The 18,318-nt window shown below is 35.9% G+C and overlaps 2 protein-coding genes across 4 annotated transcripts; both read right to left on the minus strand.

Annotated features, from left to right (window-relative positions):
- Positions 1-1,773: 1,773 nt before the first annotated feature.
- On the minus strand, positions 1,774-9,259 carry LOC132164495 (syntaxin-61). The gene is made up of 8 exons (XM_059575018.1): positions 9,161-9,259; positions 8,396-8,475; positions 4,720-4,833; positions 4,321-4,434; positions 3,936-4,129; positions 2,624-2,714; positions 2,359-2,424; positions 1,774-2,167 (listed from the first exon to the last, which is right to left on the minus strand). Exons 2-8 carry the CDS (start codon positions 8,447-8,449, stop codon positions 2,057-2,059), a joined length of 744 nt encoding a protein of 247 aa, XP_059431001.1. The 5' UTR covers positions 8,450-8,475; positions 9,161-9,259; the 3' UTR covers positions 1,774-2,056.
- Positions 9,260-11,405: 2,146 nt separating this feature from the next.
- LOC132164417 (RINT-1 / TIP-1 family) lies at positions 11,406-15,192 on the minus strand. Of its 3 annotated transcripts, none has more exons than XM_059574926.2 (5): positions 14,981-15,192; positions 14,332-14,663; positions 14,154-14,240; positions 13,609-13,703; positions 11,406-13,492 (listed from the first exon to the last, which is right to left on the minus strand). In XM_059574926.2, the coding sequence occupies exons 2-5, from the start codon at positions 14,627-14,629 to the stop codon at positions 11,513-11,515; spliced, it is 2,460 nt and encodes an 819-aa protein (XP_059430909.2). In that variant the 5' UTR covers positions 14,630-14,663; positions 14,981-15,192; the 3' UTR covers positions 11,406-11,512. The 3 variants fall into 3 exon arrangements, with proteins under 3 accessions (XP_059430909.2, XP_059430908.2, XP_059430910.2); XM_059574925.2 differs by having other exon boundaries at positions 14,332-14,671; XM_059574927.2 differs by having other exon boundaries at positions 14,332-14,687.
- Between the last annotated feature and the right edge of the window lie 3,126 nt (positions 15,193-18,318).

The following is an 18,318-nucleotide window of genomic DNA, read 5'->3' on the forward strand; positions in this document are numbered from 1 at the left end:
TCGGGTCAACTCGTTTATAACCCGTTTATTGTTGTTTATGGCAAGTCAACCCGCTTCACCCGTGGATGACCTATCTAACCTGTTAAAAAAAATAATTGAGAAAAGACAACCCTAAAGCCTAACATGGCTCAAAAGCCTATCAAACTATACTAATAGGACTTCGATGCCTGATTTAGTAATTGCTAGAAAAAATGTTAGATTATGCTATAAAGCTTATTTACCTGGAGATCAATCATTCCTTCATATATATAGCTTTCTCTGGCTCTTCTACCACATGGACCTAGGGGCCCAAAATCCTCCTCTCTTCCTGTGTTGGACGTCCCATCCTTCGACTGCTCATCACTTGCCTGTCCTTTCAAAAGTTTTCGAAAACCTTTCGACCAATGTCGCCAGGTGACGTGAATTGCGTCACTCAAGTAGCATGTGCGCCATACAATGTGACACATTAATTTCAAATCATTGTCCTGGGAAGACGAGCTAATTTGACGGTTTATAGCAATAAGTCGAGAGCTCACCATTAAATCTCATTCAATGCATACCATCACCCAAACAAGTGTACCTAGAGATTTGTAATATTCCAAGTCCCTTTGGTTCCCCAACTTCGAAAGGCCTGTCGAGCAGCATTGCACGCCTATTTGATGATCAATCACACCTAGTCCCATAATAAAGTGGTGACATTCTAGCAGTAGTGATAATGGAGACGCCGGCGTGAGTGAACAGTCACTCACGCCAGTTTATTATAATATAAATATTATTAAAAAAATTATATTATAAAATAAACTGGCGTGAGTGACTGTTCACTCACGCCGGTGTCTCCATTATCACTACTCGACATTCTAGTGGCCTGTCAGTTGGTGGTGAGCCATGCTCATCCAACAGAACAATGTTCCCATGAAGCGTAGTGTCTCATTAGGGATAAATGAATGGCCACCAAGAACATAAGTGAAATTCCCACCATTCGATTAGAAAAGGCATGTTATCCTACAAGCCTATAACGGCCTATCAACCTTCAAGATGGACAAAATGCCCCATCACAGGTGGATCACCGACCGACGAAATCTCTACTGATAGATAACCTCTCAAGAAGTTCATTGGCCAACGAATTCCCAACTCACCATAACCCTTAAAGAGATTCATAAACAAACTGTCTGGAGACCATCAGTTACCTATCTAATAGATATATGGTACGAAGATCATAGAAGGAAAAGGTATCCCCTCATTAACAACCATACTTATTTGAACTTAATCCTATGAAGAAATGATCGACTCTATAAGGAAATAATTCGTCTCGACATCTCCAGAAGTAGAGGCATTCATGAGAATATACCACCTTCCACGATTGATTGCTATATTAGACCTACTTGCCTTACCCACAACTATCATATAAGGTGACAAACCCTAGGCTAGGGTATGCTCACTTCTCTCATTTTCTTGTTTCCTGCCCTCCAAGAAACCCTGCCTAAACTGATGTGTGTATATATAGATATACACCTCTTTCTATTAAAAAAAAAAACCCCACTCTTCTTCCTCTCATTTTTCAAATGTAAAGGGTTAGCTTCTCTCTCCTCTTATGCAGAACATTATCAACAACTCTCTGCAGCTTGGCCTCTCTCTCTTGTCGCCTAAGCTCTCAGATCTCCTACCAGATGACATCTTCCAAAGCTTCAGATTTATGGAACATTTGTGCTTTACTGTGAATAAATTGAAAACTTGCTCGGAAAAAGCAAGAAACCATTAAGTATGGATCTTCTAATATCTTGTCAACGAGGTATGGAGGAATAAATGATAAGAATAATACAATGCTGTTTTACATAATAAGAATAATACAATGCTGATCTGAGAAATTGCAAAGAACAAAAAGGCAGATCCTTCATTTGGTTCCAAATCTTTTTTACTCAACAAACCAGAGTACCAATCAAATCGTTTCGCTCTTATCTATATTTTGGATGAGGTCCTCTATCTCCTCTCTTTCTTCCTCTCTTCCCCAAGAGAGATTCCCAAATCTCTTTCAAATTCTCCCATGTATAAACATTGCTAACATGTTTCATTCTACAGCCTAAGTGAGGAAGACGAGCACAAATAAGATGATAAACAGAACCACCAAAAATAATATCAACATAATCTGGCCCTTCACACCAGCCTTCTTCATGACCATAGCAACCTTTTTCTGCAAGGAAAGATTAAAATTAACATTTCACCTCGTGCTACATATTAGTAAATTAAAGTAACAAAGTTCATTTGAACTTGTTTTTCTTGGACGTTGAGTAGCTCAACTCCTGAATTTTAGATCACTGGTAAGAAGCCCTATTCAACAAAGATCCGAAATAAACCTAGTTGAGACTTATTGCAGAGGCTCACCTGAACAAAATCGAGACGATTTGATGTACTGTCCATTTCCATACCCAATTCATCTATAATTTTCTCCTGGGGCACCCAAAGATTACATTATAGTCTAACAAATCAGCAAAAATGACCCAACAATGAAGTTTGACAAAAAAAAAGTTGACTTGCAGATACAATCATACAAGTGTCACAAATGCAACAAAATGCTTAAATTGCGGCCACTGTTATCTTTTTTAGAATTGTGGTAGAGGTATTATCAAGAACATTAAAAAAGCCTTACATGTGCAAGGAGCTCTTCATGTATAGTAAGCCCAACACCCCCGATTCTCTCCACGCTGGCACTAAGTTCATCTAACTCTTCATCCTGCTGCCTACAATCACCAATTGACAAACATACATAATAAAGAACAAACAAGATACAGAAAAAAGCTATGTTTCTCACCAAAAAAAAAAACACCAAGAGGTTTCTGATTAACATGGAGTAAACCTCGTCTAATCTACTATGTAACACGGGAACCCCTGTCTTGCCTTTTCTAATCCTATAAGCATAGCTTTACCAAAAATCTTGCTTGACTAAGCAAGTTTAGAAACACCAATTAAAAATATTATTAATCTTTAGTTTAAGAGAATAAATATATAGTAAAAATGCTCAAAATCATGAAAATAGTAAACGATAAATATAGCATTGCGAAACCAAATAAATCACCTACAATGAAAGTAAAAATGTTAGAAACAAACCCTACTTATCAAAAAAAAATGTTAGAAACAAACCCTTCTTTAAAAGGGTCTAAGGTGTAAGTTAGATAAGCAATATGTTGATTCTCTTCTCTAGCAACTGGCTCAATGTGCTAGCATCATGCTTGTCAGTAGTAAGGATTATAGTAGTCATCACAATAAAATGTTGCACACTAATTATTTTAATAAAAATTAGTAATTTGTTACAAAACTTGATTCATTCCAAAAATTATTTTTATTGGTAATATACACAAACCTACTGCAGTTTTATTGACAGAGAGTTATTTTAGTTAAAGTGAGAACGGAGCATAGTAGTCATCACAATTAAATGTCACAAACTAATTATTTCGATTAACATCGGTATTCAATTCAACTAAAAACTTAAACTTCCAATATTTTTTCTAGTGATACTTTACACAAACCCACAATGGGTCTTGAAACCAAGACCTCACCATCCACCTTGTTCTTACTGGCGGAGGAGATGCCATTTTCTTATTTTTTATTCCAGTGATGAGGCCAACATTATCAAAAAATCCAATTCCAAAATCAGAAGAGAAAAGTCGGAGATTGCAAAAAGCTTCTTAATATTTCAAAAATCCTGAGGGAAGTCAGAGATTTCTTTGTCTGCCTAGTCAAATTATAATACTAGATAATATTTACGGAATTCGATCTATTCTTAAAAAATAATAAACATATAACATGCAGATTCAATTTTAGCTGATAAATGAACAGGCCAACATAGATAATAGTTCAACTAATAAAATCCACACAGTTCAAAGGATAGGAGAGGTAGATATTAAGCTAAATATGTTGCATGTCTGTGTGTGGAAGGAAAAAGAACAAAGCAATAGAGCTACTTTATCAGAAGCAGCTGTCTATCTGACTCTGATGATATGAGGTCATCATTGTCTTGGGCAGCGTAGTGGTTAGATCTATCTGTCTGGTGAGAACCCGGCATCCTCATTAGTTCTCGGCGCATTCCACTCATACTAGCAGTGCCAGTCCCATTCAACTCCTTTCCCGCTTCTACTGCTCTCTTTACGGCACCCACCTATATTCCAGTCATTTAGCCACCACGCACATACACACCAATGCCAAAAGCTTGCAATGTAATACAGAGTATAATTCAAGCTATACTTTCAGTTTTAAAAAATTAAATTAATTTTTTAAAATTAAAAAAAAAAAAAAGTGGTAACATACACGATGTTAAAAAAAATACACAAATTTATAAGTTAAATCAACCTGAGTACGAGCAGTGCTGGTCCATCTTCTTCGTTTTTCAAGTTCCACTTCATCAATGCCATACCAAGATGGATCTCTAGCTGCTACAGAAATTGTTTTGTCCAATTCATCCACCTTCCTATCAAGAAAGCAGGCTTTCAGTAGTTGCATACTGAGGTTAATTCATCGAACTAAGTCCAAAAACTCATCTAGCAAGCTTCATTGTCAGAGACTCAGTATAGGATCTTTGATTACTATTGAAATAGCAAGGTCTCAATGCAGGATGAGATCACATCAATAAAAACAAGAAAATGTATTAAACTTTAAATCACATGATAGACACCTATGGTTAATCTTTCCCATAATGTATTATAAGAGGTAAAATTAGTTTTAAGTTAAGCATGGTATTTCCAAATGTACCTGCCACACAATGCTCTCACAACCAGAAAGCAGCTCCTTTGTGAGATGTACTTGCTCTCCAGTATCAGAAGAAATACGCTCCCATTGGTGAAAAGTAGATTGCAACTTATCAATCTGAACAGGAAGATAATCAAATGGTCAGACACTCAATATATATTACGTAACTCCTAATGCCACCATCAGCAGAGTCCAAACAAAAAAAAAGACATACAACAAAAACCAAAAGCTTTTCTAAACGAAGTCATGGATGTCATGTCAGTCAGCAGAAATGCAACTGTGCTTCGTGTGTGTGTGTGAGTGAGAGAGAGAGAGATTCATGTTGCAACACATGTTTTTTCTTCTCTAAAAGTGCCCCAGATTCCCAACAATTTCAATTAGCCCGAAACAATTATGGTACAATTATATCATCCCAATGAAGCCCTGACCGATATTTTAGCTAGGAAACAGCCAAAGGTTGATAAAATTAAATCATTTGCAAGGGAATAGAGAAGATAATTGAGAAAGCTAATCATTCTTTTAATTAACTAAAGCTAATCACTCTTTTAATTAACTAAAGCTAATCAGTGTTTTAATTAACCGCACATCATCCTCAACCATACAACCAAAGCAGCCTAAAAATCAATACAACAGCACCTTGATCACTCTCAATCCCAAAATATCCAGATACAGCAGCAGCCATAGCCTGGAACCACCCAGTTAGGAACCCCAGGAATAAGGGTTTGGCATTGTGCCAGTTAAGATCCCCACCTTACTTCAGAAGCTGATTTGGTCCGGGGTAATTGTTTGGGCCTTAGTCGTTATGACATAGTCTTCTTATATTAAGGTTACATATGTAAGAGCAGAATTTATGCCATCTCCTTACAGAACCAAATGCAACATCATCAGAATTAAGGACTCGGAAAAATTACAGTTTACCCCCTCAAAGTTGACAGCGTTTTTCAATTTGAACATCAAAGTTTCAATTTTTGCAATCTGCCCCCCCAAAGTTCCAAATTTTTGCAATTTGACCAATTTTATCCAAAACTTCTCATATTGCTCATAATTTTTATTTTTTTATTTTTTATAAAAAAAATTAAAAAAAAAATTCAACCGGTCATTTTTGCACCCCCAAATTTGTTTTCGTTTTCATAAAAAATAAAAATAAAAATCAGGGGCAATATGGGAATTTTGGGATGATATTGGTCAAATTGGAAAAAAATGAAACTTTGTGGGGGTGGATTGCAAAAATTGAAACTTTGATGTTCGAATTGAAAAACGCTGTCAACTTTGGGGGGGTAAACTATAATTTTCCCAAAGGTCTCCAGCTTCATTCAGAGACAAAGTAGCCAAAAAAAAAAAAACTGCACCTTTCAACTTTTTTTTTCTTTTTTTTTTTGCATCACAGAAAGCCACTACATTACTGGAAAGTTACTTGGCAAGATTCTAAGTAACCTTCAATATATATATTTTTTTTTGATAAGTAAGTAACCTTCAATATATATATATATATATATATATATATATATATATATATATATATATTGATAAGTAAGTAACCTTCAATATATAATGGCCTCTATCCTAAATTATATGTTTTGATTTGAATTGGCACGGTTAGTAAACAAAAGGACAAAGATATAGTGATCTCCCTAAATGCATGACTTTCTAATAAGAATCATATTTATTTTTTAAAAAAGGTAAGGCAAAAATAGGAAATTGTAAAGTAAAACATTCCACTTTTAGAAAGTGGACATGTATTTTCTGGCTTACCAGAAATAAAAACAAGACATTTAAATTGGAACATAAGAAGTAATAAGTTATTTACATTAAATAATCAGATTTTCATAAGCACACCATAACTGCGCAAACCATTGAATTGTTGAGCTACAATCAATGAATATAAACGAGCGACTGATTTTTTGAACATTATGGATCTGCTAAATTTAAAATGTTAACCTAAGATGATATATTATGTTGCTCTTGTATCCTCCTCATTTACTAAAGGTGATGTACCTTTTTTTTAGCGTGTTTGATATATTTTACTACTTATCAAAAATAGGTATACAAGCAATAGGACCATCTTCTATAACATTGTGACCATTAAATGAAATTGACAATTCAAGAAGAGTAGATTCCACTTCCCAATTTGTCGTTTCTTCCACTTGTGTCAGCTACCAAAAGTTTCCTCCATTTCCATGTGTATGTGGACAATGAGCTTTAGCTCAAATGGTACTTCCTCTCTGTGTAGCAAGGTGGAGGGTGAGGTCGTGTGTTCAAGTCCCACTGGGTGCATGTGTAAGGTTGGAAGTAACCTCTTGATCCAGGATAGGAAACCTAAGTGGCCTCTAATACCAAATCTGATTCAGGATCTTTTGGAATTCAGCACTGGAATTAGGTTTCTTAGTGTTATCTTGATTAAGATTTGATCTGAAGGGTTTCAAGGTTATTTAGGTATGAAAAAAAGAAAGGATCTTCATGGCCTTATTACCACTGAAATTAGGAATCAAGGTTGAATTTCCCGGCAGCAGGTTGTTGAAGTAAGAATTGAAAAGAAGAAGAAGAAAACAGCCCAAGCAGTCAGACACCTAGGTTTCCTAAGCAATCAAACCTAGGAAGTAGAAGGCAATCACACCCTGAAAGCTCTGAGAAGAGCTGCTGCAATTTTATTGAACTTGATTGCTCTATAGCATATTATATAGATGTCTATATAGGCTATTTTCGGTCTTTCCTACAGTTGAGCGTCTAAGAAGCCCATTCCAGCAGATCCTGGAAATAACCAGATTGCCCTGACAAAACAAAATTAAGAAAACTCGATTGGAACTAAACCACCAACTATTTGACCAAAATAAATAACAAAAGCAAGACATTAATGACTGAATTAGCAAATGGAGGGTGCCGATGCGGCCCCATTATCAAAATCAGACCATCCTCTTGAAATGTTTTGATATATATAAGCTTGCTCCTTTTGTAGCCTGTACGAGCTCTAATTGATAAATATATATTGTTACATCACAGAATTTTACCTTAAGACTATTCAGACACTACAGAGTAATATATGATTTCCAATCACGCCATAAACCTTTCTAATTCAATCAAATATCTCTAACCACTCAGGCATATTGGCTTCTCAGCCTCCTGAAATGAGTCACAGAGCAAAGTCTGCACCAAAATCTTGGCTAATACAACAAAAATTCATAAATGCTCCACACTTGTAGAGATGAATAACCGTAAGTGACCCCACACATTCCTTGATCCAAAAGTGAATACCAGTTTCAAATTGTATTCAGAATTGCAGCTATCTATCACATCACTGATCATAGATATGTATACCAATGCTATCAAAATCCTAATTAAAGCAACTAATGAATAAAACCATAACAGTATCAATGTAAATTGAGCACCACATTTATCCTCCCCGTCTAGTAATTCACATAATGTAGCAGATTCCAATAATTCACAGTATGTAGCAGATGCATCAAAAGTGGAGTGGAATGTGGGTCACAAGAAATATACAGAACCGCCAAACTAAAAAGTAATAGAATGCAGATTAAATTAAATCCCATATTTCATAAAACATATAAAAATAGTATTTGAAGTATAAAAAAACCAAGGTACCACACTGGCTCGATCATGTACGCCTAACTTCTATTTGTTCTCAATAGAAGTTTTAACAAAAAAAAAAAAAAAAAAAACTTACAGATTCTTGAATCTCTTCTTTCACTACATAAAATGGATCTTGAGCAGAAGGCATCTCGTAACTTACGACAGAAATTTAACCTACATACATCCAGAAACAAACTTGCATTAGCAAGATTAGATCAACTATATGCATGCTGAAAAGACAGAATACACACATACATATGAATAATTTGGAATTAACCACCTTTAAAGGTTCTACACCATTACGTAAAACAAATAACAAAATGTAAAATAACATAAAATTTCAACGAGGGAAGAATATACTGACTTTAAATCAGAGAAATTTCAAGGGTTTCTAAAACCAATTAATTTGCACTTATTCTTTCTTGACTAGCTCTGAGTACCATTGTATAGAATCTACACAGAAACCCATGAGTTAATGAAGAGAAAGAGGAGCTCTATAAATCAAACGAAGGGGGATCGAAATCGCCTTTTTGAGAAAATTGAATTAATGAATAAAGCTTGTTCGTCAAACAAACCCAGAAGCTTGTGCTAATCAATACTAGGGACTGTTCGGTGTTGTTAAAAGCTAAGCACAAAAACCTCATTGGGCCTAGGTGCACAGCACAAAGCATTAAAATCAAAAAAAGAAAATCGGAAACCGGTAAATCATCACCGATCCAAATCACGACCAAAAGCACTAAATTTATACAGAGATCAAGAAAAATTGAAAAACATAAATTGGCAGTAACATTAATAAATGTAAAGGTAGCAACCTGAGAGAGAGAGAGAGAGAGAGAGAGGGAGGCATGTACGGACTGACCTGAAAAGAGAGAGATGAGAACTTTTCGGTTGGTCTGAGGCGGAGATGGGAGAAATGGAGAGGACGAGAGGGAGACGCTAGACACTCAGGGCCGTTTGGTTCGTGGAATAAATTTCTGGAATTAAATACTCATTCTTTTTTCCTGGTAAGAGTCTAATTTTAAGAATGATTATTTCCGTGAAAATTATTAATTCTTTATACTAAAAAAATTAAGAGAAATATCTATTAAGGAATGGAATATATTTTCATAAATACTCACATTTTTTTTTTTAAAACTTAATATATATATATAAAACATGAAAATCAAGGTCGCAAGACCCTCGGACGCCTTGTGGGACCACCCTCAAGGCATCCGATAATGTGACTACCCCGTGGCATCTCAAGGTGGCTACGGCACGCCTAATGCTCATCGGGAGTGACCATAGCCACCCCAGATTTGCTCTAGGGGTAGCCATGGCTGCCCTTGGAGCTCCTCTAGGGTGGTCGCAACCACTCCTGTTGATTTTGGGGGGTGGCCAAGCCACTCCTGTTGGCACCGGGGGTGGTGTGACCACCCCCCGGCCACTTTTGTTAATGGCTGACCACCCATTTAGGTTTTTTATTTATTTTTTATTTTTTATTTTCTATGAGTTGAAAAAAATAATAATAATGTGGGGTTTTAGTATTTTTGATTCAATTTTAGTTAAAACATGTGTGTTGTTACCAAATTAAAGAATATGAATAACTATTCTGCTCTACTATATGCCTAGTAATAACTATTTAATTTTTTAATAGAATACGCATTATGCAAATCTAACAAGGCCTTAAATGGAGAAGGTTCACAGCTAATGTAATTTTAAAACGATCTACGGTTAATAATTTGCTACGTCATATGAAATAAAGTGGCATCATCTCACAACAAAGAAAGTGCCATGCGACTTCACTATACGAATGCTACCGGCGATCTTTTTGACTTCAGCTTACGACTCGTCGTCGTTGTTGTTTCTTTCACGTGAGATGACGCCATTAATTTTATTTTATATGATGTGGCAAATTATTAACCTGAGGTTGTTTTAAAATTATCGTAGCCGTGAACCGGCTTGTATCTAGTTCAATTCAACTAAAGAGGATCTGATTCTACTATTGTGTTGACGTTCAAAGGATTTCAACTAACCTTGGCCCACGCTAGGCCCTAATGAATTACTGATTTTTTTTTTTTTTCATGCAATTTTTTCAAGAAATTACACATCAATTTCATTTTATATATCAAGTAAATACAAACTAATTGATTTTGTTAAGTTATACCGTTCATTAGTGCTTTATTGTTTTCGTTACGAGAGAAAGGAATTTCATGCGCAGCATATATTAATATTAGAATATATAATACGTTATGATATTTTCTTTAGGTTAGAATTATGATATAGTAGGATACTTACCTTATAGGATAATTTCCTTTTAGAGAATTTATTGTAGTTGATGGTAATCAAATCATTTCCGCTTCTAGGGTTATAATACTTTATATTTAAGTGATGAAATAATGAAAGAGATATCGAAAAATTATTCTCAAACATTGTATTTGAAAATGTTTTAGGTTATCTTTAACAAATCTAAAGGGTTTAGGTTCCCTCAAAACCTAACAATCCATCCCACCCTCATGGCTCGGGAGTGATCGCAGCCACCCCCCAATGATACTTTAATAATTTTAATTCAATTATAGTGCGAGAATATATATTATCACCAAACAAAAAGATAAAAATAACCATTTCATTCCAACTCTTTATTCCGTATATCAAACTTGCATTGCTTCACCTCGGTAGTTTTCCATCTTTCAACACCACCTTCCTCTTCTTCACACTAACATCTTAGAACATGTTTGAGATTGTGTTTAAAAAATAGAACTTTTAAGTAAAAAAAAAAAAAAACACATTTTTTTGGCAAAAGCTTCATTTTTAAGGTTTTGTCAAAAGTGCGTCTTAACAATTTTTAGAGTAAAAAAGTCAAAGAAATACTTTTAAAATTTTTTACCAAACATGCCAGCTTTTGTTTAGCACAACTTTTTAAGTACTAAGAATACTTTTAAAGCTATCTAACGCAATACCAAACAAACTCTTCTTTCTCCATCTGTTTGTGGAATAAATTTCCATTACCTCTATCAGGACTTCTACTTATAATGGGAGTCCCACAGGCAGTTCATGAAGAGTAAAAATCATAATGGGAGGAGTATCTCAAATTTACTGCAATCTTTTTGTATACCATTTGATTCAGATGCATTCAAACAAGAGCATTGGTAAATTTAATAATCATAGAAAGAAAGTACCAATTACTTCTAACTACAACAAGCTGGAAGGAAAGAAATAAATATCCTTGTGAATATCAAGTTCCAAACTTCCTGTTCCTCAAAAGATGATCAACTTGATCAAAAGGGAGGTGAGAAATTCCATGAACATGCAAGCATTTCATTCCATTTTCACCAGTGGGTAAAACCACTTGCAAATGCCTTACCTCTTCCTTGTTCATATTTAACAGCTTAAGAGTCTCTTTAATACAAGGGAAAAATGCTTGGGGCCGAGCACAAAACGGCTGAAATATACATAACAATGCTTGCATATCAGTTTCAAACTGACTCACCCCACGGTCAGAAAATTGAATCTCACTTGTCAGACTGCTGCAAGAAATGAAATGGTCGAGCCCTTCAGCGACACTTCTCCATAAATCCAAAAAGTCTCTTGGATTGAGACTCGTTTTCAAAACGTGCAGCTGACTTCTAAGAACGTCTAATGCTTCAACAAAATCAGTTGATAGAGGTAGATCCACGGTTGCTGGTAATCTAACTGGAGTCAAAGCTGCTTGCTTTTGCTCAAAATGATCCTTATTTTGGACATATTCCCAGGAAAGATACTCGAATTCACGAAGAATAACAGCAATTATCTCCATAAGCCAATTGGTCTCAAGCTCAGATAAGTTTTCTATTTCTTGTCCAAAAAAGCAACTGTTGTCAATACTTCCATCTTTATCGCGATGATTAGAATCATTTTCGGCAATTCTCATCTCCAGAATCTCCACATCATCACTCCATTCTTGCAGTCTAGATTCAACATATCTGGCAGCATTAATTAATCCGCATAATCTGATCAATGCATCATCATTAGAATTAACAGGAGGGAATTCGGTCCTCTGGAACCGCAAACGCAGTACTTCAAAAAAGTACCAGAGGAATTTGACTGCAGCTGATCTGATAAATTTTAGACGTGGTAATGTGTCCGGCATAGTTTGGCATCGCTCAATCAATTCCCAGGAAATTTTAAGGGCAGATTCTGAAATGGATGGAGCTTTATGGTATTCTCTTGTAGAAAGAAGATATTGCTCAGTGTTTGTATTGATGTGCAATGCAGATCCATGTTTGTTATCAATTATCCAAGCTCTCTCATCTTTCAGTTCTGCTTTTAGCTTCTTACAAGCAACCTTGAGCTCTATCTTTGCCCAAATCTTTAGCCAATCAGGCCTATCACAGAATATCATTAATACTGATATGCCTCTTGAAAGCCCTTCAAACCTTTCAGACTCTGCCAGGAAGAGACATGTTTCCAAATTTGCAAGCGATTGCATCCGTTTATCAAAAGCAACTATGAGGTCTATCAGATGAAGCCATGAAATCATAACTTCAGATTTCATATGCTTTTGCCTGTATCTTTCAGCAAGACCAGAGAAAATGTTCTTTGCTAAATACCCAGACAGCATTTGGATCATTGCAGAAAGCCAAGCTTCTTTAGCACTACAACTTAACAATCTTGCTCTATCAATCAAAGGCTGCAACAAATCATCCACTCCCACGATAAAATCCCTTGTAAATTTATACACAAGAGCAAAGATAAACTCGGGCTGATCATCCCATTTTGAGAAGTGATACTCCATCCGGGATGCAATAGGAGATACCAGTTCATCAATTGCCCAGAGCTGCATATTGTACTCCTTTCTTCCTAAAAGATTAAGCTGTCGCTCTTCCCTCCGTTTCTGCAGATGCTGCAAAGCACAAAGAGCGACAAAGCTTTGAGAATAACTCTCTCTTTTGTCTCCTTGCATCAGACCTAGAGGGTTAGGGATGCCAGATATTTGTATGCTTTCAATTTTAGATGTCAAAAGTTTTGGTGGCCATCCAAGGGAAGCAAGAACAGCTCGGTGATCTGCAAAAACTTGTGCCCTGAGAACAGCCAAAATTTTATCTACTCTAGCATCAACAGATTTCAAAAGATTACACCACTGAGGCTGGAATTTCACAATGTTGATCAACACTTGTTCAATATCATTCATGGTTTTTATGGCTTGCAGCAACTTCTCTTGCTTTGGTCCAGAGTCCTGCATTCCAAAAACATGTTCATGTTCAACATTTTGGCACCCATTACCTAATCTACCATTTGAAAATGCAAGCAGCAGTGGCGAAACCATTTAGTAGCAATTGATGAATTTGAAACCTTTGCTGAGAACAAAGTCCCGGAATGGCTATTCATGACACGAAAAACAGCATCTTCAAGATCCCCAACCAGAGCTTCCAATCGTAGAGAAGTCTCTGGAATGTTTAAGAAGGCAAGCTTTCGTAATGATAAAGAAAATTAAAGGAAATAAAGAAGATAGAGACAAAACTCAAAAGTATTTACGGGCCACATTTTCGCTTTTATTGCTGGATTGAATTACAGTACAAATTACTCAGAATCAAAGATAAGAGATGATATGTACTCAGAATCATTTGATTACAATCATATATTCTAATAGATTCTGGCTCGGTAACCCCAAAAAAAGAAACAAAAGTTATCTGGAAAATTTTGGCCATATGAATCAGACAACAAAATCAATCATGGCAAGAAAGATAGACACACCATTTACTAATAAGAAAAGAGGCAGAAGTAAAGACATCAAACATCTCTGTCTTCGCCTCTGTCTCATGACGCATACCCACAATGTCAAATTTGAAACCCAGAAACAATCAGGCATCACAATCGTTTGGAATTACGTAACTCACCAACATAATTGCGAATACCCTCTATTTGCCTTACTTTCTTAGCAAGCCAAGGCAGCTCTTCACGCCATACCTTGGAACCAATCCCATCTACAATCCAACAAAAGAGGAAGACCCAGTTGATATAAATTATTCAAAAACCTCAAATCAAACTAGAGAGTGCAAGGAAGCAGTGACGAACGTGGAGCACTGCGGAGGCTGAGATTCTCAAGCTTAAGATTGAGGCGGTGAATGGAGGTCCTGGCTGCGAAGGAGCGAGAGATCCAGGAAACGGCGCGATTCGAGAGGTCTCTTTGGAGGTGGAGTAGATCGGCGTCCAGATCGGCGCAGCGTTGGTTGAGTGCCGCTGAGACATGAGGAGCTCCGACAAGCAGATCTTCTCGGGTCCGGAAATGTTCCTCCAGGAAAGCAAACTGCTGTGGCGAGAGCTCGGTGTGTTTAGGCAAGACAGGTGGTGGGGGTGGCACTGGACGTTCCATTTTAACTGCTTCCTCTGTGAACTGAAACCTCGTACTACCATTCTGAGAAATATCACTTCTACGGTTTTACCATGGTTTGGTTTTTAAATGTATGAGATAATTATTAAAAAAATAAAAAAAATCTTTATCAGAATAACAAATTATTTTGTTTGTTCACTTTTATTTCTATTTTAATTTTTTCTTTGATTTTTTTTCCCCAATATTCTAAAAATTGAACTGGAGAGATTGTATGCACTCTGAAATCTATATCATTTTCAAATATTTTATCTCAATTTAGTTAGAATTCAAGTTCCACCAATTTTACTAATTCAAATGGTAAATATAAGAAAGATCAATTTCTATGGAGTTTACCTATCCAAGCACGGAAATGGACTTCTTGAGATGATTCTTGATTGTTGCTCAACCTCAGCATCTACAGGTAAAACTTCAAACCCATTTCTCAGTTTCTTTTTGTGTTGTTTGGGGTTTTGTAAATTTTCTGGTGGATGGGTTTCTGGGTTGTTGACTTTTCTTCTTCTTGGTTGAGCTTTTTGATACAGTTACGCGTGTGTGTGTGTGAGAGAGTTAACAATATAGCTCACCAAAGATATCTCTGGCAAATATATATATATATATATATATATATATATATATATTTGTGCGTATATCTTGTATTTCTAAGTTGAGTTGCGTTAAAATCAGTAGGGGTGAATATCGGTCAAAACAGTCCGGTTTTGACTCTTATCAGTTATTAACCGACAATTTTCAGTTAAACGATTTTTTAACCGATACTGGACCGATAAAGATTTTAATCGAAATTATCGGTTATAACAATATACAGTTAAAAGGTTCGATTAAACCGGTTAACTGGTTAACCGGTTATAAATCTCATATTCTTTAGTTTTCTCTACTTTTTTAACCTTCAAGCACCAAAAGACAAAAAACTCTTACCTAAATTGAATCTTTGATGCTAAAAGAGAGTTTTGCGATTTTGAGAACTGGAAAGAGAAAAAAAAAAAAATGGGAAAGAAACCCATTCTCCTGCAATGGTGAGAAGGAAAACCGGAAAAGAAAGAAAAAAAATAGGAAGAAACTAGAAAGAGTCTGAAAGTGAAAGACAGCTGCTTGCCTGCGTGCTTGCATGGGAGGAGGAAAAAAAAAAGAAAAAAAAAAGAAGAAAAGAAATATGTGGCGGGACTGCACAAAATTTTTAACCAATAAGAATATCGATTAAACGGTTATGATTAATATCGGTTCGGTCGAAACCGATAGACGGTGGATAATCCGTAACTAATCAATTTACCCGCCACTAAAAATCAGTCATAGAAAGAAAAAGTAAAGAAACAGATTCTTCATCATTGAAACTTAATTTGTACTCTTATTGGTGTGTCTTTTGCTAGAAAGATCCAACTTGTAGTACTATGTGCCTAGACATCTATTGAACAGATTCTCCGTGATTGAAACTTTGTACTCTTATTGGTGTTTCTTTTGCTAGAAAGATCCCAACTTGTAGTACTATGTGCCTAGACATCTATTGAACAATTCTCCGTCATTAAAACTTTGTACTCTTATTGGTGTTTCTTTTGCTAGAAAGATCGAACTTGTAGTACTATGCGCCTAGATATCTATTGATAACTATCTTAAAAGCTTAAGTTCACGTAAGGGAGATAAATTTAATCATTTAATTTATAGTCTCACAATTTAGTCATTGAACAAGTTAAGGGACTAGAAATTCGAGGAGCCCATGTCTCCCGACAAATCTTAGTTTTGATGGGATAAACTTTTATGATCTTTATTTATGAGAGTCACCTTTTTATATAGTCTTTACATCAAGAAGTTGATAACATGCGGAATCCTTTCCAACTCAAACTAATTAGATATTATTCAGTTATTCAGTTAGTTTTAGTGGAAAGGGTATTTTTGTCTTTTTATTTTTTAAAGGACAAAAATACCTATCCACTATAATTAACTGGATATTATCCAGTTCAAATGAAATGGAGAGGATCCTAATTCATAACATGTCTATCACTTAGCATTAAGATCAATCCCAACCCAACCGAAGGAGTTCTAATCCTATTGTTATTGAATTATTCTTATCTGTGCGTATTGGCTACAAGTAACTCTTCTTCTACTACATGTTTGGGATTGTGTTTGAGAAATAAAATTTTTTAGTCAAAAAGTACTTTTTGACAAAAGGTTTATTTTTAAGCTTTTGCTAAAGTACGTTTTGGTCATTCAAACAGACTTTTTGAATGTTAAACGTACTTTTAAACCTTTCAAACGCACACCTAAACCTATCCTTAAGCTTATTCCATGTAACATCTCCCTCCCTTAAGGAAGACCCTTGTCCTCAAGGGTGTAAAATGGAAATCTAGTTGAGACGACTTCATAATCTTCCCATTTGGCATCGGCTGGTGATAATAGTCCTTCCCAGTGAACCAATAACTCACGTTTTCCCTTGGAGGTCCTTTAATCCAGTATGGCCTGCAGCAAGGGAGTCTCACTGACGTATTCACCAAGTTTTGTTTTAGGAGTGACATATGAAATATTGGGTGAAGCTTGGACTCTTCTGCTAGTGCTAACTTGTAGGCAACCTGGCTCACCTTTGCTATTGTTTTAAAGGGACCAAAATACTTAGGAGCCAGCTTTAGAAGTGGTCTTGTTGCTGTTGTTTTCTGTCGATAAGGCTCGAGTTTTAAGATGAACACATTCTCCCACTTGAAATTGCCCCATCATACATTGTCTTCATTCGATTTTGAGGGTCCTTTAGATTGAGCCTAACTTGCCGTAAGAGTTGGCCCCTTTCGAGTAGAAGCTACTCCTTAGACTTGGAGCTTGTGAAGCATCGTAGATACATTTCAATTGTTCGGTTTACCACCTCAACCTGGCCGTCTATTTGTGGGTGGTAAGCTGAACTAAAGTTAAATTTTATCAAATTTAATAGAAAATAGAAACTTTGAAAATAGGCTTGTAAACACATGATCTCTATTGCATATTATAGGTTCACACATACCATGGAAAAAGATACTTACGGCTTGTTTGGGTGTGCGTTTGAGGGGCCTAAAAATGCGTTTAACACCTAACAAGTCTATTTGAAGAAAAAAGTATTTGATTTGATAAAAAAAATTGAAAGCACTTTTAAGGGTCCAAAAAGCCCATAAATGACCAAAAACGCACTTTTGGCAAAAGCTTAAAAATGAAACTTTTGCCAAAAAAACACTTTTTGACTTTAAAACTCTATTTCTCAAACGCAATCTCAAACATGCTCTTAAGCAACCATGGAAGCTGTGTAATGATGCCCAAGTGGTAACAGACTTAACAAGCATGTGGGCCACGTGAGCTCGGTCTTCTGATGTTGACAAATTTATCATTATAGGATGAACTTTCGAATTTGATTATGCATATTTTTTCAATAAAAAGTGGTTCATATCCTATGGAGGGTCTTGGGAAATCCCTAATGAGTATTTAAAGATACTCGTTTATGATAGTTGGGATTAAGGTGGTGGCCACAAAGCCGCAATCATTCAATCCCAACACTTGACAAGTTGTGTTCAATTTCATACTCGACATTGTAGCGGTTCTGATACCAAATTATACAAATCTCAGATAGAACTCACAATTGAAATTCGGTTTGCAAATGAAGGGTGCCTAAAAGCTTATATATATATATGGTTAAGATTGTAATTAAACTAGTCACAAATGGCCTGGTC

Source organism: Corylus avellana, chromosome 8 (assembly GCF_965113065.1).
Source record: "Corylus avellana chromosome 8, dhCorAvel1.hap1.2, whole genome shotgun sequence".
Lineage (NCBI taxonomy): Eukaryota > Viridiplantae > Streptophyta > Magnoliopsida > Fagales > Betulaceae > Corylus > Corylus avellana.

Excerpts from the sequence above, each read along its gene's own strand:
- LOC132164495 (XM_059575018.1), bottom strand. The coding sequence starts at position 8,449 with ATGCCTTCTGCTCAAGATCCATTTTATGTAGTGAAAGAAGAGATTCAA. Across the intron at positions 4,834-8,395 it reads AAGAAGAGATTCAAGAATCT|ATTGATAAGTTGCAATCTAC; the intron begins GTAAGTTTTTTT and ends CTTCCTGTTCAG. Across the intron at positions 4,435-4,719 it reads GTGAGAGCATTGTGTGGCAG|GTGGATGAATTGGACAAAAC; the intron begins GTACATTTGGAA and ends CTTGATAGGAAG.
- LOC132164417 (XM_059574926.2), bottom strand. The coding sequence starts at position 14,629 with ATGGAACGTCCAGTGCCACCCCCACCACCTGTCTTGCCTAAACACACC. Across the intron at positions 14,241-14,331 it reads CAGCCTCCGCAGTGCTCCAC|ATGGGATTGGTTCCAAGGTA; the intron begins GTTCGTCACTGC and ends GTTGGATTGTAG. Across the intron at positions 13,704-14,153 it reads GGGTATTCGCAATTATGTTG|AGACTTCTCTACGATTGGAA; the intron begins GTGAGTTACGTA and ends TAAACATTCCAG.